At 44.5% G+C, this 27,822-nt stretch overlaps 1 protein-coding gene across 1 annotated transcript in view; it reads right to left on the reverse strand.

Moving 5' to 3' along the window:
• LOC118233668 (receptor-type tyrosine-protein phosphatase N2-like) overlaps nt 1-27,822 on the reverse strand; it is a 134,130-nt gene that overhangs the window by 46,348 nt on the left and 59,960 nt on the right. Inside the window, exon 12 of the mRNA XM_035429491.1 lies at nt 10,754-10,818. Coding sequence (XP_035285382.1) covers nt 10,754-10,818 — 65 coding nt within the window. The remainder of the gene's footprint in view (nt 1-10,753; nt 10,819-27,822) is intronic.

Genomic DNA, 27,822 nt, shown 5'->3' on the forward strand with positions numbered 1-27,822 from the left:
CATCCATTATCTAGACCCGCTTATTCCTGGTCAGGGTTGCAGGGAGGTGCTGGAGCCTATTCCAGCATGCACTGGATAAGAGGCAGGAATACACACTAGACAGTTCACCAGTTCATCGCAGGGCTAAAAAAAAAATGTTTTGCTTTATTTTATTTTTGGTTGGCAACTCAACCACAGCACTGAACTGATTGTACCTCTCTCTCTAGCACTAGTGGTGGTTTGTCTACTGTGATAAGTGGCTTTGAGTGGAAGTATTTTCCAAATGACTACATTGTAAAACGGAAGCAGCTGGTGTCACAGACACTGCCCTGAGTTTAAAATGGTGCTATAAACCGGAGAGGGGTGTAAATGAGGTCTGTTCCGAAGGCCCGTTCTTATCTCCCAAAGATACGACAGGGCTCGGGCTACAGGATGGGCTGAGGAAGATGGGCCCAACAGACCAAAGACTGGCACACCGGACCAAAGAAAAACAGACTGCTTCACAGACAGAGCTTCAATGCCTGTGTCACAGCATTTTCTGCACATCAAATCAAAAGACACATTTAACAACAATAATAATATTATGGAAGACAAGCAGGGAGATCTATGATCACAACATCTCATTAAGCTCAGACCTACTCAGAACCCACCCAGGCTACATGAGCAGCGCTGGCGTTTGCAATCTGAAGTGCATAATAGCCTGAATAATAATATCGCCAATGTCCTACATCCCATACAGATATAGAAAGTCAGACTGATAGATGGATCAGTCTTTGTGGTCTTCATAGTAGTCACATTAGTAAGGAGGTGTATGATCATAACGTTTCACCCAGCCCTGACGTACTCAGATACCAGCCCGGCTATTTGTGGGGGGGAAAAGAGAATGGAATGAGTCGACGTTGACAACCTATGATTACAGACGTCAATTTCACATATTTTTCACCTGTTCGGCCTTCCGTACTTGGAAAGCAGAGAAAATAAGCAGGTGGAACACCCCCACCCGTTTCACGCCACACACTTCATTTCATGACACGGGTTGCAGAACAGATCTGAGCTCCGAGCTCCAACCCCCCCCACCACCCCCCTTCAGATCCAGCAAGAGGAGCGTGCCACAAAATGCAGGACAACATGGCAGTCAGACCTCTCCACAGTGCGCCAACTTCCAAAGATTTCACCTCATCTCCGTGTTTTTTTTTCTGTTGCACTGGGGAATAAAGTATAATCTGTTTCACCAGGGCTGGCTGGAGGTTCATTTAAAAATACTAATTTTCCTTCAGGCATTAAAGTTATAACAGAGAAATTTTGAGATTTCTCTTTCCTCAAAAGCACATTTCATTCCAGTCTTTAAGTATTCACTTTCCATATAGCAAAGAGCTTTCTAAGCAGACCCTGGTCTCCCACTCCTTCTCTAACACAGAGTAGATGGCTTTCTAAGCATTCCCTGGTCTCCTAGTCCTTCTCTAATGCAGAGTAGATGGCGTTCAAAGCAGACCCTGGTCTCCTAGTCCTTCTCTAATGCAGAGTAGATGGCTTTCTAAGCAGACCCTGGTCTCCCAGTCCTTCTCTAATGCAGAGTAGACAGGTTTCTAACCAGACCCTGGTCTCCTAGTCCTTCTGTAAAGCAGAGTAGACAGGTTTCTAAGCAGACCCTGGTCTCCCAGTCCTTCTGTAACGCAGAGTAGACAGGTTTCTAACCAGACCCTGGTCTCCTACTCCTTCTGTAACGCAGAGTAGACGGTACGGAGAGGAACACTGTCCTGCCTCCAGGCTTTAGCAAGAACAGCTTCTCTGATGCAGACTCACCTCCACTCTCAGTCTAACACTCACCAGAACAAAGTCTTCCTGCGAGCCGATGTTCAGCTCCCTCTTGCACAAACAGGGAGTGCTGTCAGAGCCCCCTTTGAAAAAACACCTGAAGGCCTGAGATGCAGTACCGTTCAGAGGCAGAAGCCTGGTTAGCCCTTTGAAGAGGTTTTTTGGAATGTTTTGTTTTCTTTTTGCCAACATTCTAAGTCAGTGTTCTAGAACTCGAGCTTTCAGTTACTGAAAGTAGTGACTGTGACATCAGCAATGGAACGTTCAAGTTAAGAACATTCTAGTCACATATTTGTGACCTCACAATTTAAAGGGTTAAAACAGGCTCTTCCCCTTGTGTTTCCCCAAAACACAGAGGGGCAGAGGAGGGCAGTCCGTCATAAAAACACGCCCACCTCGCCTAAAAACACGCCCACCTCGGCTCGTTTCAACTCAGCATTTGGCCCCGAGTTCAGACCCCCGTAATTAACGGGCCTGGGACGCAGGGCCGCGCGTCGATGCACGTGACGGACGGCTTTCATATCGGAGAGCGATGGGTTTAATCTGGCGCGTTATGGAGCGCTCGGCGGACGTTACTGCCCAGAGTTTGCCTGATTGATCGCGCCTCCTTCTCTCCCCGTTCTGCCGCCCGGCCAGCTCTCAGAAGAGACGGAGGGGGGCAGAGGTTAATATACCCTAAAATACACACGCGCAAAAAAAACTAGTGAAAAAAGAGGTAAATAAAATAAAACCATAAAAGGAAAACGTGTCCGCAGCAGGAATGACAGTTCAGGAGTGTAATTGTGGAAGCTGGGTTTGGGGCAGGACTGAGTCCAGCACACAGACCTGCAGGACTCGGAGAGAACTGCGGGGCGAAGGTACCCTAGTCCAGACTGCTCTAATGTGTTTATGAGGTGTAGAAGCCTTGGTGTGATCGTCACCTCCACAGTGAACCATTACATTGCCGGCCTTTGGACAAACACTGGAAATGCCAGAGGTCAAGAGGCAAGGTATGAGTAGAGTAAAGAAATTAGAAACAGTAGTAGAGAGAAGAAAGTGCCGGTTGGTGTGTTCTAGAACAAGAGTAGAGTAACAAGATTCAGGATGACCCTGTTTCCCCTTTTCATAGTGCTCTTGTTGGCCTAAAGGTTGGGGTTTCATAGATAATTAATGTGGGTCAACAACACCCCCCCCCCACCCTGCCCCGCCCCGCCCCCCTTTTGCTTTCTGAAAGCATTCACAAAATCCTTCACAAATGACAAACACACAGTTCACGTCGCCCAGCAAAGCTATATTTAATTTCTAATGTAATTTCAGCTGCAAATCGCTTGCTGATGGCTGGAGAAACCTCATGTGCACAGGGCACACAGTCTAATCCAGGTTTCACTGAGAACAGAGGGACTGATGGAGACTTTACCTTACAGAGGACCTGGCAGAAGTGGCCGATAGAAGTGAACGGGGACTCTGAAGAGAAGAGAATCTCCCCCATGTGTTAAATGGAGTCAGACTAGTGCTCGTACGCACGTTTATAAAAACGGATTCCTCTCCTCACCAGCTGCCGATGTTCATCCCTCATTATCTCCCCATATTAGCAATCTGTCACGCATCTCCGCTGTCACTTAAACTCCCCCCCCCCCACCCCCCACGTCCCCCCACCCCCCCCCCCCCTTACAGTCACATCTGCCAATTTGATCCCACTTTATGTTAAGTGCCATAACACCTATGCAATTACACTGTAGCTGCAGAGGCAGACACTGCTTAACCACTGGGCATGTATGCGTTTTTATACAGCGCTAACAATTTAGCAAAAACCGCCAGCTGACCTGCTTGGATTTTATTTCTAATTTTATTTCTAATGTTAGCTGGTTTAACATTAAATACATATAAACGCAATCATTACACTTAGATGTCAATTAATGTACATTAAAAAAAAAAATCAAAATTAAATATTCAAATGCTAAAATACATTTTTGCAATATAAAATATATTTACGTGACATAACTATATTGCTCTAAAACGTTCACATGCCTCGCGTTTACAGGTTATAACACTGTTATAACACTGTTATTACCACGTTGTTACACAATGTAAACATTAGGAACTTCATAAAAAGTGGATCCATTTATTTCATTTATGCAGAGAATGTTTAATACGCTTAAAACATCTCAGCTGAATCAGCCCTTTAAATTAGATTTAATTTAACTGAATGATCAAAGTGATATTTATGTTCTGAAACAAAGTAACATAAGTCCTGTTTGGTGAGCTACAAATCCAATTTAGCTGTGGAAAAAATACTTTTATTTTTATATTCTGCAGAAGAATCATATAAACACTCCCTCGTGTTTTACATGTATTATTTATATATATATATATATATATATATATATATATATATATATATATATATATATATATATATATATATATAAAATTTAATTAATGGATCATCTCTTCAATGTGAAGTATAAAGTTACGGATGAGCCATTTCTTTTCAATCACTCCAGAAATCACATTTCTTTATTTCTTTGAAAACAGCACAACAGTGCATAAATAATAATTTTTAAAAACCCTGTTATTAATCTTTCAAGGAGATTAATTAGAAGCCCAGCAGCGTTGTAATCTTGCGCAATTAGGGAGTTGTGAGGACAAATATTTCATATTAATTTTACGAGGGAGGGGGGCGAGGAAAAGAGAGTTAACGGTAAAAATTGCCGCCTCTGACATTCCAGAGCGTTCTCTTCCGCTCGGGTTGCCAGGGTTTCCTCTTCTTCCGTTCAATCACAGGGTTGCCAGATGTTGTCAGGGTTTCCTCTTCTTCCGTTCAGTCACAGGGTTGCCAGGTGTTGCCAGGGTTTCCTCTTCTTCCGTTAAGTCACAGGTTGCCAGGGGTTCCTCTTCTTTCGATGAGTCACAGGGTTGCCAGATGCTGCCAGGGTTTCCTCTTCCTCCGTTCAGCCACAGGGTTGCCAGGTGTTGCCAGGGTTTCCTCTTCTTCCGTTCAGTCACAAGGTTGCCAGATGTTGCCAGGGTTTCCTCCTCTTCTGATGAGTCACAGGGTTGCCAGATGTTGCCAGGGTTTCCTGTTCTTCAGTTCAGTTGCAGGGTTGCCAGTGATGTGTTAAATCCCCGGTGGGGGTTTGATAAATGGCGGGGGATAATGTGTTTTCCCTCCCGCGCCGCGCGAGGGCCCAGCTTGCGGACATTTTAGCGGGTTTTCTGAAACGCCGCGTCGGCCCGAAAGGCCGCAGCGCGGGGGCGCGTCAGCGCTGACATTTAGACACGCCCGCCACGTCCAGCTGTGACCCCGGCGGTAAGGCGCCCACCAATCCCCCCCCCCAGCTCGCGGTCCTCACGGTAAACAAGCCTAACGCTGGGGGAGCCACCAGCCTCCCTGCCACCTGCACCTGAATTCAAACCCCCACGCTGTAAAAACAACAATGCCGTCATACCGCGCATATAAATAAACCCACGATTTTTGTTAATTTGACACGCATTTTTTCATAATATAAGTATTTCATTAGAAATACTCATGAAATATTTATTTTGATTGACAATTGTTTATTTTGTATGACAGTCTTTTATCAGAATTCTATTACATTATTTAAATGCGTCTCGACCAAACTTTTTTGTATAAACTTTAATGACATCGCTTCGCCTTGCTTGTTAGGGTATAGACCTACTTCTGTTGGTCGGATGGGTTTATTCGTTAATTTATTTACATATTAATTCAGGAGAATAAACAGTGCCAACACATCATCGCATTGTTCTTTTTTCCAGTGGCTCTTATTTTTGGGGAGAATCGACTGGGCATGTTTGGACAGAAGCCATTCTCTGCAAGAGCCACCCTCGGCAACAGCTGGCCTCGGCAACAGCCATCCTTGGCAACAACCACCCTCGATAACAGCCACCCTCGGCAACAGCCATCCTCGGCAACAGAAAGCATCCAATCAGCAGCACCTCTCAGACATTCTTAATCATAAATATTAAACGATACGTTTAATATTAAACGAGTCTTAGATTTCCATGTGGAATGCGACGTCATTTGATTTAATTTAGATTCTAATTTGGATAAAAAAAAGATTCAAAATAAAATATAAATTCATTTTATTTATTTTTACCATTATTTTAAGGTTTATCCATTTGGTCCACTGTACCAAACGTCCTGTCACAGGCTATGTGCTGTACTACAAAGAAAGTGCGCTAGCAAAACTACAACAACTGTTATCAAAGTGTGCAGTCAAAAGGTCACGTTATTACAGGAGCTTTATAATTAAGGATCTTCGTTCCCAGTTGAGTTCCACTGTCTTGGGCAGCCTCCAGAGGAAGCAGGACTAATGGTGGAGCCAATCAGCTTGGATATTAGGACTTTCGCACGGAGCTCCAGAGGGGCCTGAGCCATTAAGACTGTCATCGCTCAATTACGGTGGCTTCCTGTGGAACTGACGTTCTCACACCGGAGGATTTCGCACTGATCTCCACGTTCAGCCTGGATAATTACCAGCACACGATTTTTGACAAGGACTGTTTGTTCATGGGAGTAGAAAGCTTTGGATTTCTACTATCCAGGGATGAAAAAAAAAATCATTTATGATATTTATTTATATAGGCTAAATATACATATATTTATAAAGGATAAAAACCCAAACATCAAGCTACAGATATATGTGAAACATGGTACCTCCCAGTTTCTCTCCCACAACGAAAATAACCAGAGCCGTAGAGCGGTTATGTCTGCATGTTGAGTTCGATTTGCTCAGCTGTGAAAGACTCATCCCACAGATTTCACGCTGAAACAGTCCTCCATTTGCTTCAGACGTGCGTCAACCATTCAGATCGACACATTGAATTGCTACGGGTACCTGTGAGTACAGCGCATCTTCCCACGCTAGTTTGCTGAATACGAGTCTGTCGACTCGAGTAATAGTTTCGTATGAACGTTCGGTACAAAAGCGCCCCCCTTGTATTCGACCGAATCAGATCGCCTCAAACTGATAAAATTATCAAGCCCATTCGGGTTCCGAATCTGCCGCTTGGAGATACGACTTTATTTCTGCTATGGGAAAACACACACGTGTTGTTCTGTTTTTGGAAACAGATTAAAAAAAATGTGTATCCCCATAGAAACAGTGCAATCTTTTCACGACTAATGAACCGATAAAAGCTGCCAAGGTCAAGAAAGAAAGAAATGAAGAAAAAAAGGTCGCTCCATCCATGTGTTGAATAAACTCCGAATCGGTCTCCCTCTCTCTCTCTCTCTCTCTCTCTCTCTCTCTCGGGGAAAGCGCCTTTTTTAAAATGATAATACTTCAGGTGACGGGAGCTGGCCAGCCGCCCCAGAGAGAAATCCTGAGCAATCACCGTTAAACCCCGCTAAACACGCTCCCGACCGCGTGTGATCAGATAGGCAGCGGAGCAGCCCTCCGCTGGTACGCCTGAAGAGAAGGAGAGAATGCTGATTGCTTGCTAAACAGCAATGTCCTCCTGATTAAGACCGATTGCATTACATATGGGCAGAAGAAGGGGGAAAAACTGAGATATGGCTGATCATCCTGTGAAATATTCACGTCTTATCAGCCACATACAGCTCATGAAATGATACTCTTCAACAATGTGAATATTTTATTATGATTTTTTTTTTTAATGCACAATGACGGGACAAATTGCACTGACTAAAAAAGGTGCTCTGACTAAAATCATATATTTGAATATCTATACATGCATTTGTATATCTGTACATATATATTTGTATATCTGAATATATATATTTGTATAATTGTATGTCTGTACATTTATTTATATATTGTATATCTGTACATATATATTTGTATATCTGTACACAAATATTTGTATACTGTATGTCTGTACATATATATTTGTATAATTGTATATTTCTGCATTCTGTTGCTTCTGTCTGGTGTTCTAAGCTGGTGAGGAGAATCACAGCATGAGATCCCCACGACCTTTACTGCACATGGAGTCCGCAGCATTCTGTGTGTGTGTGTGTGTGTGTGTGAGTAGGTGTGTGTGTGCGTTTGTGTGTGTGTGTGTGTGTGTGTGTGTGTGTGTGTGTGAGTGTGTGTGTGTGTGTGCGTTTGTGTGTGTGTGTGTGTGTAGGTGTGTGTGTGTGTGTGTGTGTGTGTGAATAACTTTGTTATTTTGCTTTGTTATTTTTGCGGTATTATTTTTGAAGGCACTGGGTTCTAACTCTTCGTTGGGGGTACACCTTTCGGCCTTCAAAGCCTCCCTGTGCCCAGTGTCCTTAGTGGATGAGCCAGCTTTCTGTTAGATTAGGATAGGCAGTTGGGGACCGCAGTTATTGGTTGGTTTGCCCTGTCACAATCATTCACCCGGTTACGGTCTGGCCCCAGACCAGGCCGTAACAGGCGCCATACTTCCTACTACATGGCGTCAGCCTCAGTCCGCACTTCCTGAATGACAGGTGCAGGGAAGCTTTCAGTGCCACCTGGACGAGAGGAAATGGCTCTTTTTCCAGGATAAGGGGAACTTAGCGTAGCTTGCATAGCTTGAGAAGCGGATTCATGATGAACGCCTCTTCATACAAGAAGCTACAGGAAACACATGGCTACACATGGGCCATTGAACTCCACAAATCACTCTACCTCGACATGCAGATGGTGTTCCAAGTCGTGTCCGCAAGCGAACGTGGATTCCGACTGCAGTTCTTCAAATAACCGTTTATTTGCAATCTACTGCAGCTCTCAGTCTCTCCCTCTCTCTCCCTCCCTCCCTTCCTCCCTCTCTCAAATGTAAAGCCATAATTTAAGCAGAAACGGTGAAGCTGCTACGTTCAGAAAGCAGAATAAGATGGAGTCCTCACGCTGTGAAACCAGATTGAAGTGAGAAAACAACGCCGGCGCCATAAAAGGTAATGATTCACGCTAACGCAATTCAAAATGTCCGCTCGCTTTTTCTACAACGGGGACGTAAAAGCCGCTCGTGCTGAAAGAAACGCATTTAGAAACAGAACCCACCTGCTACGGCGTGTTTTTATTTTACTTTATTTATTTATTTCTTTCTACAGGGTACCTGAGGTAAAGCTGTGCTGAAACTTTAATAAGTGCAGTTTCTTTGAGCCACAGCGATGGTTTTATAGCAGCCATTTCAAACAGGACTCTTGGGTGGGGGGCGGGGGGGGTGCTCCATAAATGACAGTACAGTAGTTTATATCACAGGTATAATACATGACCTATATATTGACAGAACTTCACAATAAGGTTGTGTCTGCTAACATTAACTAATGCCTTAGTTAACACGACAAAAAAAAAAAAAAACATGTCATGAATGTATTAACAACGCATAAACAATACTTTCAAATGCAACTGCGTGTGACTGCGATTGTGATTAACACAAAAGGCAGACCCCCCCACCTCGCAGAAATAGGGTTTGACACCCCTGCTCTAAATGAACACTATTCATGATCAGCATCCTGTCCACTTTAGTCACTAAACACAGTTACATATTTACACGCACGGCAAAACTGTTTGGTGTAAAATCAACTCGGATTGAGTACATTTAATTCCATCAGAGCACAGGGTCCCTTTCGGACTCATATAAACTCCGCTAGAGTTGATTTAACACCAATAATATTTCTGAGCACTATTCATTTACACAGCTGCAGGAGTTCGGGTCAACCACCCTCGCTTAAGGGCACAACAGCAGTGTCCCACCTGGAGTTAAACCCGCAACCTCCCAGTTACCAAGGCCTGCTCCCAAACCTTTATATGACAGTGCTGTCCAATCGCAGCACCCCACCCTGAGCATCACCATCACCAGCAGCGCCACTAACGCCCAGAGGGAAGGCTCGGAAACATACTATGAACAGTGTCGACCATTATCTTCGATTGACCCTTCTGTATGGGAATGCCTGTCTGTTCATTCTTCTTCTTCTTTTTTTAAGAGGCTTTAAATATTTAAATATACAGTTGTTTTATTTTCCTCCTCTCCTTTCATAAATCATGTCAATAACTCATTAACTGTCAGTCAATGTAAAAAAAAAATGCGGTAACATATTATAAGTTTCCGCTGCTAGCACAAAAAAAATTAATTTCCTCGCTAGTTTCAGAAGCAGTTGAGGCGGGGCTAAATAGTGGAACATTAAACCCCATAATAATCAGCGAGACTTGGGAAAAGGCACTGATTTGCATTCCAGAAGGCAGCTACCTACCGGACCACACAGGCAATTAGAGAGAACTCTGATCTTTTCGGACCAAACTGTCTCCAGGCCGAACCCTCAGCGCTGCGCCACAATCAGCCCAAAATGGCGGGGCGAAGCCGTCCTCCCTAATTACATTCCTTTCTTCCTTCACCTCCTCAATTCATTCAGCCCCACACTATCTGAAATAGAATTTTCCAGGCAAAATTCAAAGCGTTTTTTAATTTTTACGGGGGACAAAAAAAAAAACACAGGCGCACGGGAGGGCGAGCGGCAGTGGCGCTCCAGGACGAACGCGGTCTGATCACCGCGGTAACGGCGCTCTGCGTCACATGGTGCGGCACGTCTGAGCGTGAGCAGTCCCCCGTGGTTCCCCCATGGCCTTAAATGACCCGGTTCCCCGTTCCTCACACGATTAAAACCGTTACCGATACGCCCCAAAACAGGAAACCTCACAGTAACCCATCTCAACTCAACTCCAACAGAGCACACATGAGACCCAGCCGGGACCATAATGCACTCTCTGTAAGAGCCGATTTAACACATTATTTTACTGGGCTGACGCAAATAATGTCTGGATTCGGGCCACATCCATCATTCTGCCCAGGTTCAGTTTCAGCGTTCCCATAATTAACGTGCTTACCTCTGTGATGAAAAACAAAGTCTGCAATTTTAGATTGATCCCATAAAAATTGTTTGGCATATATTATTATTATTATTATTATTATTATCGTTGTTGTTCTTGTAGTACCATGAGGTTATGATTGGCTGCTTTCAGAAGGGGAGGAGCTTGCTTCTCCTGCTTACCTCAGTGACTCCAGCCTCCAGGATCCTGATGCCCGTCTCCTTCTCCAGCTTGTTCTTCTGCTGATCTGTGAAGAGAAAGCAGGAGGTTGTGGGATCACAGCCCATCTTAACAGCGCACCGAGAGATGGTCGGGAGCCCTGTCTAAACCGAGGCTTGGGTTCGATCAATATCTGTCCTTGACTTGAGACAGAATTCAATCAATATCTGTCCTTGACTTGAGACAGAATTCAATCAATATCTGTCCTTAACTTGAGATGGAATTCAATCGATATCTGTCCCTCACTTTGATCAGGATTCAATCAACACTTGTCCTTAACTTTGCCCTTGATTCAATCAATATTCGTACTTAACTTCGGCCCAGATTCAAACAAAATTTTCTTACATTCGACTCATAACAAACCTTTTTTTGTCTTTACAAAGTGGCAAGCAGTCAGATTGAACTTGTATAACAAAAGTTACATTTGCATTTCTATGTAAGTGAAAAGACAAATGTTGAGCAAATCTAGACACAAACCTGACTGCGCCTAAGCTATAGAGCTAAAATAACAGAGCACGGCCAAACACACCTGACCCCCTTAACTGCATATTAATGCAGTTATTAAACATTTATTAAGTGCTAATAGCTTATAGCATCATTTCATTTTGTTATTACAGAACCACACAGTTACACATCCGAATCTAATCCGGCTGCAGTTTGAGGCATATCATGTGTGCGCTGTCAGTCTGTACAACACTAAGTTTTCACCCCCTTTATCAAAGTGAATTCATGACCAATAAGCAATGAGAGATATGGTGGCAGAAATGACACCACATAACCCCCAGTAAGCAATGCAGTGTGCGTGGGAAACCAGTCTTATTCTGAGCAAGAAAGAAATATTTTATAACTTCCTCATCCTTGCACTAATTTATTAATTTTATTATATCTTAGCCTTTTCTTTTTTTTTTGAAGAAGTGCTGGCAGGCTTAAATAAATGATGTGTAATGACTGGCTTTTCTTCTTATTATTATTAGGATATAAATTGAATAAAGAGCCAAATAGGGTTACGATGACCCTCATAATTCACGCTCGAAATCATTTAAAAACTATGGAAATTATTATGAAAAATATGAATAATGTGAACGCATCACAGGGGAGGGGGCGGGGCTAAAATGGTCCTTTGTCGAGGTATTAATCAGATAAAGGATACACTGAGAGCCTTTTAAGAGGCGAACCCTAAATGTTCTCTAAATTCTGCACTAGCCCATGTAATTAGTATTTTAATCTATCAGAATAATTCTTTACACTTGACAATTTATGCACTATTCCATATAATTATGCATGGACCTTTCGGGGGGGGGGGGGGGGGGGGGGTGTAATTGATTGAGCCCCCCCCCCCCCCCCCCAGTGCTTGCTCAGGCCAGGAGAGGATTCACAGCTGTCTCCTCTGTGATCACAACAATGGGGCACGTCTTAATGGCTCCGTCACATCCCATCTCCCTTACACAGCCGAACGGAGTGATGAGCCAATCACAGAGCCCGTCACAGAGCCAGTCACAGAGCCAATCACAGAGCCCGTCACAGAGCCCATCACAGAGACCATCATACAGCCAATCACAGAGCCCGTCACAGAGCCAATCACAGAGACCATCATACAGCCAATCACAGAGCCCGTCACAGAGCCAATCACAGAGCCCATCACAGAGACCAATAAGAGCCCGTCACAGAGCCAGTCACAGAGCCAATCACAGATACCGATAAAAGAGCCAATCACAGAGCCCGTCACAGAGACCAATAAGAGCCCGTCACAGAGCCAATCACAGAGACCGATAAAAGAGCCAATCACAGAGCCCATCACAGAGACCATCATACAGCCAATCACAGAGCCCGTCACAGAGACCAATAAGAGCCCGTCACACAGCCAGTCACAGAGCCCGTCACAGAGCCAATCACAGAGACCATCATACAGCCAATATAAGAGCCAATCACAGAGCCAATACCACAGTCTGTCACAGAACCCGCCCCCAGGTTCTGTGCTTTGCTTTAGGGTGCAATGGCAAGAATAAGCAGGTATAGATAATGGATAGATGGATGGGCTTGTGTGGGTTTATTTTTTAAATGAATATTACTTTGCCTCAAACTTGATTTGAGGATTTTGGACTGAACACAGGACACATTCCCGCAAAAGCAACACCACATATACTACAGAATGTCTCCATTTTGTAGACCAAAATTGTACAAGAGACTGGGCTGTGATTGTGCTTGTGTGTGCGTGCTTGTGTGTGTGCATGTGTGCATGTGTACGTGCTTGTGTGTGTGCGTGTGTGTGTGTACGTGCTTGTGTGTGTGTGCGTGTGTGTGTACGTGCTTGTGTGTGTGCGTGTGTGTGTGTGTGTACGTGCTTGTGTGTGTGCGTGTGTGTGTACGTGCTTTTGTGTGCGTGTGTGTCTGTGTGTGTGTGTGCGTGGGTCTGTGCTTGTCTGTATGTGTGTGTGTTTATATAATGATATAAAACGTGCCGCAAGCAATAATGACAAAATAATCATTTTTCGTGGTCTGAAAGAAATACACACACACACACCGGTGACTACTATTCTTATTCAAGAAATGAGAGTTCCATTTGTCACAGGAACTTATATTACCTCATTCTTGCTTTATGTTAGCTTAATGCAATAGAGGCCTAGAAGGAAAACAAAATAGCCTTGTTTCAAACACAGATCATTTTTCAACATTGACAAGGGAACAGTCTGTGTTTGCAGATACGAAGCATGGAATTTTCCGCGCATTCTGAGATCATTTCCTGTGCACATTCGAGACCGAGCAACGCAAAGATTACCCACAATCCTTCACTCTCGACACAACCCAATTTCTTACAACAACAGCAACACGGATATGAATCAGATTACTGATCGAATTATAAAAAAAAACCATAAGATGAAAATATATATTACAACATGCACGGCTTTTGTAAATGACAAAAATGCATCAAACAATGATGCTTTGTCATAATGAAAATGGATTGTTGACGAGAACAAAAGGTACAAAAAAAAACCGAAACCATCAAGGTCCGTGCGAATGAAAGAGGCCTTTTCCATTTCCCAGCCTGTCTCTTTATGTGTTTGTGTTCGTTAAAAACATCCCGACATCCAGTAATATTTATGACAGCCAGTAAAATGCTGATGTCAAAACCAATTTTCAAGTCATTTTTCAAATTGGTTTTAATTAGATATTGTTTTAGTCTCACTCGCATTAATTTAATTTTGGATACCAAACGCTTCAGCATTCAATCTGTTCAAATGTAACCCCCCCCTCCCCCTCACCGCCCCGCACCCCAAACTGCCTTATTGCCTCCAGTAATTTAAACTGCAATAAGAGGCGTGAGCAATATGAGACTAAGAGCTTCACAAAGACAGCGCAATATCTGACACAATTAAAATGGGGGGGAGGGGGGCGGGGGTGGGAGGCATTGGAGGCCCCCGGAGAGCTGGGACCTATTACCCCTCTGCCGAAAATGGGGAAGGGGAGGGGGGGGGACACTCCATCATATTTTGTCAACTTAATAAAGACATGCAGAAACCTTCTTAAAACATTATTTTTCCTATTACACAGTATTGTCTCAGATCTTAATGAAAACAAGGACATTACACAGCCATAATTACCAGAAAGATGTACTGCAGGTAGGCACCCTTAAAGAATTTAATCTCAGACTTCACTTGTACATAAGCAGGCTATTATTTTTTTTTTAATGAGACTACAGTTGTTCAGCCTGGACTGCAAGCAAATTAGTAATGCTTAAGAACAGCAATGAAAACATCCTACACAGTAGCATGCTCAGTGTAATGTTATCACTGATTGTATACTATATTGGAACTAAAAGTATGCTATGTCCCCAATGCACACATACTGTATGAACACTGCTAGAGTTGATTTAACACTGGGGAAATTGCAGTAAAGAAGCACAACCTTTTGTGGACGCTTACTATTTTTTTTGACTCCGAAGTCATGTCAGGTGACCCAGAACACACCTTAAACCTTGAGAAACAACATTCCAGTGACCAACAGCAGATGTGTTAAAACACATATGGTGTGTTAAAAGCATGTTCATTCAATGGTCTTTCCAATCGAACGTCTATGGTGTCTATGTCTATATATTTTTTTTAAATCACGAATTAGACATTAGTAAGAGTTTAGCTGTCCCTTTAAAAACAGACGTGTGACTGAGTTGAGTGAGGAAGCCAGAACATTATGATTGCCATTACTTTTCTGTCCATCTTCAAAGCCTTCCAGCACACTAGTATTTCATCTAGATTACTCAAACTTGCGAGGTATTTTTTTTAAAACAAGTGCCATTGTCCTTCATAAATCATTATATTTCTTTTCATATAACTTATCAAATGGTAAAAAAATACAACAAAAAATAAGGGTTCACTACACACCAAACACTTACATCCACTGCACTTCCTTCTATTACTTTCATCGTTGATGACAAAGAAAGGAACTTTGTTGTTGTGAAAGGTTGGTTTGCCTGTTTCCAGAGGCTGACGTGAATCCCTTCTCTTTGATCTATTTCATTAATATCGGAACAGAGGAGAAAGCCGTGTAACAGCACAGACTCATGAAGAATAGATTTCAATTAAACCCAGATCCCTATTTAAACCTGAGAATCCCTCGTCGCATTGCAAGACAACTCATCCCATATTGTTCCTCCAATATGACGTCGCCTTTACACTCCAGAGTAGCTTAAAATAACAATAGTAAGGGCCAAAAAATATTAACAAACTCTTAACAGCTGGCTGACAGAAACCGCAAAGGACGTTCATTTTATTGCGTGCCACTACAGGTTGAGAATTCTCTGCTCTACTCGATTGCGTCATTATATCGATTAAATGGATCCCACGTCGACAGAGACACAGTTCTTCAGAAACCGCAAAGCGATCTCTCAATGCTGAAACTGCACCCCGTCTAGATGCTGGGTCACCTGCTGGCTGAATCAAATCAGCCTCTCCGCGCGCGCACACACAAAAAAAGAAATTAAAATATTTATGGGCAACGGATGCTGCATTCGGGCTTGCTGTCAGGCAACAATCAGTCTTATATTAAAGCTTTCTGTCTCGCAGTAATTTCCGCGCGTGGACAAAGGCTGTCGGTATGAGCTTTCCCTCCGAGACGAAACTGTTCGCGGAGGCTGAGTAACGCCGCTAATAGCTTTTTTTTTTCACTTCCTTATTTCGAAACTGAAATAAGAAAAGCGGAAAACGCCCACCGCGACTCGCCACCTGCTGGCTTGCGGTTTCGTTAGCGCCCTAGCGGACCGCTAACAAACACAAGAACCGCCTGGCAGTAGCTATGGCTCATCACCACAGCGTGGTCATGAACTATTTTGCTCGGCGCGCAGTCGGCCCGGAGACAGAATGGGAAAACCCTTGATTGGGCCGGTAATCGGAGTTACCTAGGCGACGGAAGAGGGTTTAAACCGTTCAGATTGCAAATGAGACAGAACTGAATCCTCCCCGCGGGGTGTAATGGCGTCATCCGAAGCCGTGGTGACAACGACCTGCCGGGGCGCGAGGGTGCCGCCCTCCCGCCCGGACTGGTACCCAGTTCTTCATAACGCGACCCACCATCTGATTGGCTTTGACGCACCGCCTCCCAGGTAATGAGCTGAAGTTACACCGCGGTCAAGCGAGGTGGCAAATGCCATTGGAAATATGTTTTTTTCCTTGTCCTGTAACAAATTATTTCCACATTCAAATATTGCTATATGTTTTTTTAAAAAGTTGGCTACACTGCTGGGAACTATATCAAAGTATACTTATTTTCCATAAGGGCTATCATAAGAGCAACACATAACCCAGATACCATAGCTATCAATAGAGGGCATTGTTTCAATAAAGCATCCAAAAGGAGAAATGGATAATAAAAAGAAATACATAAAATAAGAAAAAAATAAAATTAAATGTGTGTGTGTGTGTGTTACTTCTGTTGTACCTGTGTCCAAGGAGCCTGCCTATCAGTACAAATTGAATGCGTATTTGTTTTATTATTCCAGTCTATGCCTAGCAGCAGTTGTGACCACCCACAGACTGAAGACACAGCGTGTGTCTGTGTCTGCGCCTCTTAGATCTCAATACTTCTTTCAGTGTTTTAGCACTTCCGTTACATTGCAATTTACTCCTCTTAACTCGCATATAAATCCTGGAAAGTTTATCGACTGAGCTTCGGTAACTGCTTTTGCTAAGATTTACTCGTATTGTACATCATTATCCTTCTTCCCCTGCACTAATTCAGTCCAGCGACCAGAGGTGGTCGATGCAGTCTCACAAAAAAGCAATGAATACAAGACAAAAAAATCAATTCCATTTCCAGAGTGTCCCATTATGACAAACAGGGTAAATAGCACAGAAACAAACAACTGAACAGACATAGCTTGTTTTGTTCTCCATTTTTGGAGGATCTTAGATGAATAATATATTTTTATATATAATTTTCTCTCTCCCTTTATTCTTTCAAAGGAACTGTGCTTTTGATCACCAGAAAGTCAGAAACTTTTTCCCCCACCACAATGCACGGTTTATTTGTGAGCAGTGATGTTTAAGGAAGTGGCCAGTTAAGTAATCAACCAGAAACAAACCAAAAAGGGACGGAAAGTGTGTCACTGCAGAGCGACACACGGACGCAGGCGCCCATATTTACTCTGCTGCCACACAGAGAACAGCACGTCAGGCTGTGCCTTATCAACGCCTTGTGGTGCAAGGTCACAGATACGGGATCAGAATGATCTTGACTGAACATTCTAACGCTGATGTAACAATCGCTACTGGTAACCGAGTTCCAGAACACTGACTTAGAACTTTGAAAAAACGTTTTTTTTTTAAATTTTATTTTTGAAACCCTGCTCTTCAAAGAGCTAAACCCTTCTTTTTTGTTTTTTGGGCTACTGCTTTCATATATTACAAGTGAGATGGAATCGAATCAAACCCGAGCCTTCCCTCTGACTGCGCGTACCGGCGAAGCAGGACAACAACAATCCGTGGAAGTGACACTTTGCAGTGGGTCTACCTGCCCGAGCACGGCCATCCTTCACAAGGAATTAGGCTTTATTACGCCATTCCCGATGTGTTTCCGTCATGTCCACGTTCCCCAGCGCTCCCCAGCGCTCCCCAGCGCTCCCCAGCGTTCCCCAGCGGTCCCCACCGGTCCCCAGCACTCCCCAGCGCTCCCCATCGCTCCCCACCGCTCCCCAGCGCTCCCCAGCGCTCCCCACCGCTCCCCAGCGCTCCCCGCCGCTCCCCAGCTCTCCTCAGCGTTCCCCACCACTCCCCAGCTCCCATCACTCCCCATCACTCCCCAGTGCTCCCCATCACTCCCCACCGCTCCCCAGAGCTCCCCAGCGTTCCCCAGTACTCCCCAGCGCTCCCCACCACTCCCCAGCGCTCCCCAGCACTCCCCAGCACTCCACAGCGCTCCCCAGTGCTCCCCAGCGCCCCCCACCGCTCCCCAGCCCTCCCCAGCGCTCCCCAGCGCTCCCCAGCACTCCCCAGTGCTCCCTACCACTTCCCACCGCTCCCCAGCACTCTCCACCGCTCCCCAGCACTCCCCACCGCTCCCCAGCGCTCCCCAGCGCAATGAATCTGAAATGGTGAACAATAAGGCAGGTCTAAGGTGGCAACATTCACACTGCGGGGGGGAGGGAGGCCGCAGACGCAGAGGACCTCTGGAAACTGCAGGTTAGCTAGCTGAGCGAGGCTAGCAGTACAGATGGCTATCTGAAGCACTGAACGGTTCTCCTTCCATATTCAGTGCACCGCTTGGGCACAGACACACATATTACATCTTTACATAGGGGCTCAGCTTCACACAGAAACACACTTGTCAACACACCCATCTCCACCACTGCTCACAGAAGCACACCCATCTCTACCACTGCTCACAGAAGCACACCCATCTCCACCACTGCTCACAGAAGCACACCCATCTCTACCACTGCTCACAGAAGCACACCCATCTCCACCACTGCTCACAGAAGCACACCCATCTCCACCACTGCTCACAGAAGCACACCCATCTCCACCACTGCTCACAGAAGCACACCCATCTCTACCACTGCTCAGAGAAGCACACCCATCTCCACCACTGCTCACAGAAGCACACCCATTTCCACCACTGCTCACAGAAGCACACCCATCTCCACCACTGCTCACAGAAGCACACCCATCTCCACCACTGCTCACAGAAGCACACCCATCTCTACCACTGCTCACAGAAGCACACCCATCTCTACCACTGCTCACAGAAGCACACCCATCTCCACCACTGCTCACAGAAGCACACCCATCTCCACCACTGCTCACAGAAGCACACCCATCTCCACCACTGCTCACAGAAGCACACCCATCTCTACCACTGCTCACAGAAGCACACCCATCTCCACCACTGCTCACAGAAGCACACCCATCTCTACCACTGCTCAGAGAAGCACACCAATCTCCACCACTGCTCACAGAAGTACACCCATGTCTACCACTGCTCAGAGAAGCACACCCATCTCTACCACTGCTCACAGAAGCACACTCATCTCTACCACTGCTCACAGAAGCACACCCATCTCCACCACTGCTCACAGAAGCACACTCATCTCTACCACTGCTCACAGAAGCACACCCATCTCCACCACTGCTCACAGAAGCACACCCATCTCTACCACTGCTCACAGAAGCACACCCATCTCCACCACTGCTCACAGAAGCACACCCATCTTCACCACTGCTCACAGAAGCACACCCATCTCCGCCACTGCTCAGAGAGCCAGGTCTCTCTGCTTGACTATAATTCTCATTCCCCATCTCGTAGCCTCGGATCTCAGACAGACAGATCAGGAGATCTGGAGATGTTCCCGCCTCCCTGTCTGTATACATCACTTCCTGTAGCAGCGGCAGGCCACACAAGAGGCACGTCCAGCCTAGCATTGATCAGACATTTATCTGCAAATGACAGCCCTGATTGACACCTGGCCAGGCCAGTAATGTGCAGCTTTTCCACCATCTTTTGCAATGGATCCTTTTTCTGAGCCCGTGTGCACACCCACCCCTGTCCTGTGGTGTGAAGCGCTTATAACCCGTCTGTGTTCCGGGACCCCGTGTGTGTGTAATCTGCTCTAAAAGGAGGGTTTGAGAGGCCCACGGACGCACGGGTTCGAGCCGCGCTTCGGCCACACCGCCTCCGTCAAACACCGCCGTCCGTCCCCCCCGTCAGAAGGGGCCGCCAAATCGATGCGTTCTGCCGCCCCAGCTCGCTCTCCCCTGTCAGCCGCGTTATGAGCCCTTCCCAAACCCCCCTCTCCCCCCCCCATCAAACAAACGCTGAATGACACGTCTGTAATTGCATCGTCCAAAAAAAAACACACACACACACACAGACACACACACACACAGACACAGAAGAAAAAACAGAAGAGAAAGCGTGCCTTTTTAAGATGGTGGAGTATCAGTGCGGGCCTGTCTGGAGACGGTAATCAGGGTGCTTATGCGGGCTCGACACCCGCGGCTGATTAATAGATTGTGGCTTCTGTGAAGCAGTGTGCACAATGGGCCCTGGCGTCTGACAGGCAGCGCTGGCAGTAATTCATCGCCTCCTGGAAGGCAGTCTGAAATATGAATTTTTAAAAAAAGAAAAGAAGAAAAATCACGGCTTATGATTCACGCCACAGCCAGTGCGGGACGGTGATCAGAGGGCAGACTGCACGCTGCTGTACTAACTTCAGTCCGAGCTTATAGATCAAAAGATTATTCTAATGTGGCCGGTCATGACATCACCACAATGGTAGAGACACAGTGAAACTCACTGCCGCAGGGACACACTGAAACTCACTGTGGTAGAGACACACTGAAACTCAATGCAGTAGAGACACACTGAAACTCACTGCTGCAGAGACACACTGAAACTCACTGTGGTAGAGACACACTGAAACTCAGTAGAGTGCGGTCTATCCCCATAAGCCCCTTTGCTCTGGTCTGCTTCACACAGTTAATGATCAATGCGGTCCAACTTCAGGAGGGGGAGGGGTTAAGAAATGGGTATATTCTCCACTCTAATTTTAATTTCCCAGAGAAACCTTCTGTGGTTTTTAATTAAGGCAGAAGGATAGTGAGTCAACAGAAATCCTCCCCCATCACCCCCCTTTGTGTTCTTTAAAAAAAAAATTATAGTAAAACAGGTAAAGCAATTTTTCCCTGACATTACATTTTCATTTACACAACTCCGTAATAATTCCATGGCGATAATTTCCTGGGGAACGCAAGCCCGGGTCGTCCCATGGACCCAAGGTCACCTCATTACCAAAATTTGTTCCGGCTGTCTTTACGAATCGCATGGAGTGTCACTCAAACGCGTGGAGCAAATATGACGCGCTGATGCCTAGAACCAGTGTGAAGACACAGAGAATCTTAACCAGTGTGAGGACAGAGAATCTCAACCAGTGTGAGGACAGAGAATCTCAACCAGTGTGAGGACACAGAGAATCTCAACCAGTGTGAGGACACAGATAATCTCAACCAGTGTGAGGACACAGAGAATCTCAACCAGTGTGAGGACACAGAGAATCTCAACCAGTGTGAGGACACAGAGAATCTCAGCCAGAGTGAGGAGAGAATCTCTATGATCCTTAATGCTGGAGTTACCCAGTCAGTAATACAGTGTGCAAATTCAGGCTCTACTATCCGACCAGACACTGGACTGTTGTCCGATTAGATTACCTCTACTAAACCTTCTCATTCACAAGCCATAGTTAAAATATGCTGATATGTTTAGCTTACATACTACATGCTTCAGTACACTATGTTGTCATATTATTGTAACCGATATATAATTTTAATCTGAAATTGGAATTTTAAAAGTTGGATTCTCCAGAAAACTTCCCGAAAAGTACTTTCTGAAAATGAGATTCATCAGGACAGGTGCGTGTAAATACCAGCAGCCTCGTTTGCATACGTTTATTGATTTTATTTTTTTCTTTCTTTCTTTCACGGCGGCATTTTAATTCCCGAAGGCCCTGATTGAGGCAGGACACACTCTGAGAGGTGTCAACGGCGTTCCTCAAAAATTCAATCAAACCGCAAAATGGAAGCGGTAACAGGCAAGAAGGGGGCCCATTTCGCGCGGAACGGCGAGGGCAAAAACCGTAATGAATTTCTGAAAAGATGCAGCCTGCACTGGAGAGCCATTTCCCAAGCACCAATCTAAGGTCCTGATTGTGAAAGTATTACAGTTATCTGCTGAGGTTGCTGCTTTTCATCGCATAATACCCCCCCCCCCCCCCCCCCCCCAGCCTCTCAAACAGTGAAACATCTGTGCCATCCGTGGCTCTTAAATTGAATACAAGCAGCTTTCAACACAGAATACTTTCAAATTAAACTTTTAAAATTTGCTTCAACCTACATTTGCTTGAAAACGTACGCATATACTGCATTGTTTAAATGTAAAACTGTGTGATTCGAAATAATTGCCACACGTTTAAGGTATATTCACACAAAACTATAAAATATGCATATAAAATCTATATTCTGTGTGATGTTGTTGTTGTCAGAATAATCCCACTATAAATGCAATTTACAGTTATTGTGCAGCTAACTAGCAGGGGCTGATTTGCGTTGTTTTGATGGCGAACACAGTTTCATCAACAGCTTCGCAGAACTTATTCCAAGTTTCACAGTTCAGTTGGTGTAGGAACACTATGACGAAACATACATCAAACATAATCAACAACAAGCTCAAATACGCAGTAGACGTAGTGCTAATCCAACTCCAACAGGGCTCATACGAGTCCACTTAGAAGCACATGCACTGTATCAGAGCAAAATCAGCCCCCAGTATCAGTGTGGACTCATCGCTGAATGTTCAGTGCATTATAAATTTATGAATAAATGACTAAATGAAGCCGGAGGAGGCAGAGGAATGTGTGCTTTTTCTCTCTGCCAGCGGTTGTGTTGGCACGCTGGCACGTTGGCACGCCTCGCGGTTCGGGCATTGTGGCGTTTTTTTTTTTTTTTGTTTTTTTTTTTACGGCACGCGCTGTTGGTGTGGATCTGTGCCAGCTTCCCTGTGCCCTGTGAGTACCCGGAGCAGAGAGCTGGCACTGCCACCCTGCCTGACAGGGACCTGCTGCCAGGCAACAGCTGAGCAGGCTGGGGGGGGGGGGGGGGGGGGGGGGGGGTCACAGGAAGCTCGTCCTGGCACGCCTCGGCCTTCCTGCCCGCTCTCCCTGGGACACAGGTGGCAGGAGCACACCTGTGCAGGTGGGGGGTGGGATTATGAGAACGTGGGGTCTGGAAACCGAATGGGGGGTGGGGAGGAGGGGGGGGGGTGCCTCAATGGGGGGTCTGCACAGCACAGACTGCATTTAACTTTAACATATACAGGGGTGACCTACGATGGCATGTGCCATACGATAGATACAGGTGTTAAAAAGATCGAACCCGTTTGATATACCTGGGTATATCGTAAGGCACGGACTGTCACAGGCGACCCTTCTCTCCCTCTCAGCTCCTAGCTCGAAATTGGTTTCCTTTAGGTTGCCATTACAGAATGAACAAGGCCAGTAAGAACAAAGAGTATATGAGGAAAAACCTTTCACCTGTTGCAGTGTGCCTTCTGAACCCATCAAGAGATTCTCAGACACTCTGTGTGTTAATTCTGTCTTTAAACACACCTCTGACCTATTGCTCTTGAAGTCAAAATCAAATGCCAAATACAGGCTGCTCTACAGTGTAGTACTGCATTCAACCGGTTCATTGTACGGGGATATGTATTGTTATTTATGTCCTGTACGTATGTCCTGCTGGTAAGACCAAAGACACATTTCAACAGTGGATAATAAAGTCCAATGCTCAGGTGTCAAACTCCAGGCCTGGAGGGCTGCAGAGTCCGCTGGTTTTCAGAGCGTTGTCAGCATGAGTGGTTCATTTAAGTCATCGATTGGCTAAACAATCAACACACCTTGTTCTCACAGCCTTAATTGGGTAGTTGGCGGAAATCACAAAAACCCGCAGACACTGCGGCCCCCTTGGGATTTAGGTTGACACCCCAGGTCTGATGCAATTTTAACACACACCCCCTCCCTGCAGTCTCATCTAAAAAAACACCCCCCACCCTTGACATAATGGACAATATTGTCTATCTTGGCATTCATAAAAATATTCTTTCACCACTAAAAAATCGTATTCCGTCATAGCAACAAGATAAACCCGACAATAGCCCTAAGATATGCCTATACAGCAGTGAAAACGCTGCTCACTGAATAACGAAATAAACGAGAAAAAGTTTTTTAAAATGATACCATGTCATTCTACAGTCAATATCTGGGACTAAATATTGAATAAATATAAAACCTTACTGTTGGTTTTACGTGTAGAGATGTCCCTTTTGAGACTGCGTGGTCATATATTGTCTTGGACAATCCGTTTGGGAAATATAGGCGCATCTGTGACGCCTGGGTATCTTCCAAAATAGCTGTGCGTAACACCACACCTGTTGTTTACGGCGTCGTCGCCCTTTTTAGTACAGTCTGACTAGATTTACAATTCATTTATTCGGTAGGCGAGAGTATAAGCTTTCTAACGATGTATAACATGTCTAATTCTGCTTTCGGAATAGCGTTTTATAGGTCAGCGTAACAGAAAATATTCTTAGCATAGCATTCACTTACGCAATCACACTCTGTTAGCAGACAAATACGATGCACCTAACGAAACATGTTCAAGGATATTTCGTAATTTCTTGGAAAATACTATTATTATTGAGGACTTCTGAACATAGCTAAGCCATATGTTTGCTGATAGACCTAGCTGACATCGTTTTCTGGAGCAAAACAGAAGCGAATAGAACAATATAATTGATACTGTCTCTCTGTCTCTATCTACTGAACATAGAGGAGATTTCACCATTGCTATGTAAGTATTATCGTTCAAAATATTTCGGTTATATACGTTCTTTTTGAAATTGAGTATTTTTAAATAGCTTAGTGGTGTTATATAAATGTAAATATTTCACACTGTAATGTAAGCGTTAGACGGAAGTGTAATAGTTTTTGTGAAGCATGCAACAGTGATGACGTCAGAGCTGGAACATTGCCAAAACGTGGTGGACGGGTGAAAATTGTTTTCATGTTGTCTCATCCCCATACAATAAAACATACGAGAGTACAGAGTATAGAAATACACACGAGTTAATTATTACACATTTAGGTACTGTACCGCATTGTGTGACAATGTTTTTGCATTATTTTTTTAATCTGATAGCAATGTTTCATCTTAAACCCTCATAAGGGGCTCATTTATATGCTTTATAATGGACAAAAAACATTTTATTCAATTTTGGAGAGATTTTGGATATGTTTCTGGACACCTAGCTATTTTAGACTGAAAGCTTGTAATTCCCATTTGAAAATTATGCAACAGTGATTTTCTTGAGTCAAAACAGTTGAAAAAAAACATTTTATTCAATTTTGGAGAGATTTTGGATATGTTTCTGGACACCTAGCTATTTTAGACTGAAAGCTTGTAATTCCCATTTGAAAATTATGCAACAGTGATTTTCTTGAGTCAAAACAGTTGATGAAATACATGGATATGTTATGATTTACAGCAATGCATAATTTAGACATTTTGGATAGATTTGGAGATGCAGGATACACTGCTTAGTTTTTGCTTCATACATCTATAGTAGTTCTACATATCCACCCTTAGATTTTATGAACTTGTGGTCAAGAAGTTTTTGACCTAGCACATGTATAGTTTAACCTCCTGCATATATTCAATCTCGCAGTATTTCATTGCGAACTTAAAAAGTGCAAATTTATTTTGGATTTTTTGTCAAAACAATTGCATTTGTGGCACTTTATTTCTTCCAAAATTATGAATATAAACTAATCTGTGATAGTATTGTAAATTGTACAAATGTCTTGCTTCATTTAAGCCATTTTTCAAGTCTCTGTGGTGTTCACGTCTGGAGTTATAAAGCTTTAAATAGGGTACCCCCTAAATGGGCAAGGATTGGCAAAATTTGGCTTGTGCCTTAAGAGGTTAAGTGAACGACGGGAGCGACAATGGTGGGGCTGCGAAACTCCGTTTTCGGCATAGTTGTCATGTATCGTCTACTAATGAAACGGAAACAACGCGTTTCTGTTTTCATCTCACACTTTGGTTGCAGTAGCACCGAATGTTTGAGTTTAGTAATTTAGGCACGCGGGCGTGCCCTCCACTAGGGGCTGTGCGCTAAGAGGTTAACATTTAGCAGATGCTCTTATCCTGGGCAATTTACCTGCCTTTTCTCCAAATAATCCATTTACCTTTCTGACGTGGGAATCAAGCCTGCAACCTCTGTGTCAGATAAGCCCAGTTATCTAGCCTTTCGGCTACACAATCAACACTAAGATGAAGGTCCACTCACAGCCACACAATTTTCAAAGGGAATTTTTAAAAATTGCTATAAAAAAAAAAAATCTCCGCTCTCAGAAGACGGGAGATTTCTGTTTTTGGGGTACGGGGAAGATGATCCAGGCACATCCAGGTGACTCTCTGGAATATCAGGGAGGGTGAGAGGTGGACCCCAGCGATCCTGTGCCGGAGCTGGGGCGGTGTAATCCAGCCGACAGCTCTCTCTCTCTCACAGCTAATGTATCGATCCGTCCGCTGTTGTCGTGACTACGGACGCGCGTTGTGTGACAGCAGAGCCAGGGCGCTGACATTCTCTCTCTCTCTCTCTCTCTCTCGGAATCCCGCGGGACCCGTCGCCATGGCGACCGCGGGGTTAGCTTTTTTCTTTTTTTTCAGCCGTAAGTGCAGCATGTGTCACCGAGCGCTGGCCGGCCCACGAACAGAGGCGCAGAACCAGGCTGGGACGCCCCTCTGACCAGCTGTCCTGTGAGCTGGAGTCCGATCAACATGCAGCCAACTGGTCCCCGCCCCCCCCGCCCTTCCAGGCCCATGTAAGAAGCTGTTCTGTGACCCCCCTGCCACCCCAATTCGTTCCCGTTGGGAATGCTGGCCTCTTGCCACCCTGAAACAGCCAGGGCTGGATTCACTCGTGTTCCACAGTAACTTTTTTTTTTCCATGCCTGAGCAATGAATTGTGGGAAATTGCAAGAACAAACGGAACAAATTATGCTTTTCTCTGTCAATATATTTTCTCCCACGGAAGTTGAAATAAATGTTCATACATATATGCAGTGTAGAAAATGCTGTGTTTTTGTGTGGTGGTCCATGTTGGTAGGCACCTCTGTCAATATGGGAACTTCTCTAGTATGCAGATCTAACATACAGTATGTGAAAATAAAAAAGTTTAGAAACTATGAGCTAGTTTTAACTCATAAAACAGTGTAGTCTTTACATCTTATATTTTTAGTAACAATTATCATAATTTCACATGTAGTTATATTGCATTAGTGTAAATAATGTGCAAAAGAGAATACGTAACAACAAAAACATCCTTTTTAACGAACTTTCCGTTTTGTTTTCCTGTTAGGAGAAGTTGGGGAAAGAGCTCTCTCATTATCAACAAGTAAACAGGCCAGGCCAAAGCTATTTGCACTCCAAGGTGCTAATGCAACACTTCTTACTACTGAAGGTGTGTGCGAGTCATGTGCTGACAAGGAGAATGTTCCAGAAGAGAAAAAAAACAAAAAAAAACAGCAATAATAATGAAGTCCCTTCCCATTACCAGAGAAGCTGCCCTATAGCTGTCAATTAACCAGCACACATCCACCTGAAGCTATGTGGAATAAAGGCAGACACAGGCATCACTCACTATAACGCACCCGGAGGAGAACTGAACTCCATTTTAAATCAACACCAGGAGCAGGGCTCTGCAGCTGTAATTATTCTCAAGTAAAGTTGTGACTTTACTTGAGAATAAAAAATAAAAAAAACCACATGAAATTTGCTGAGCTCTCCCTAAATATTCTACCTGATGTTACACAAGAGTTCAGACTCGAGAAAAAAGGTGAGATACCTGGAAAAACTGCTTATATAGTACATTTATCCGGAGAACTGTCTTCTAGTCATGAGTGCAATAGAGCCCATCTTGCAGTATACCACAGAAT

This window comes from Anguilla anguilla, chromosome 8 (assembly GCF_013347855.1).
Source record: "Anguilla anguilla isolate fAngAng1 chromosome 8, fAngAng1.pri, whole genome shotgun sequence".
Lineage (NCBI taxonomy): Eukaryota > Metazoa > Chordata > Actinopteri > Anguilliformes > Anguillidae > Anguilla > Anguilla anguilla.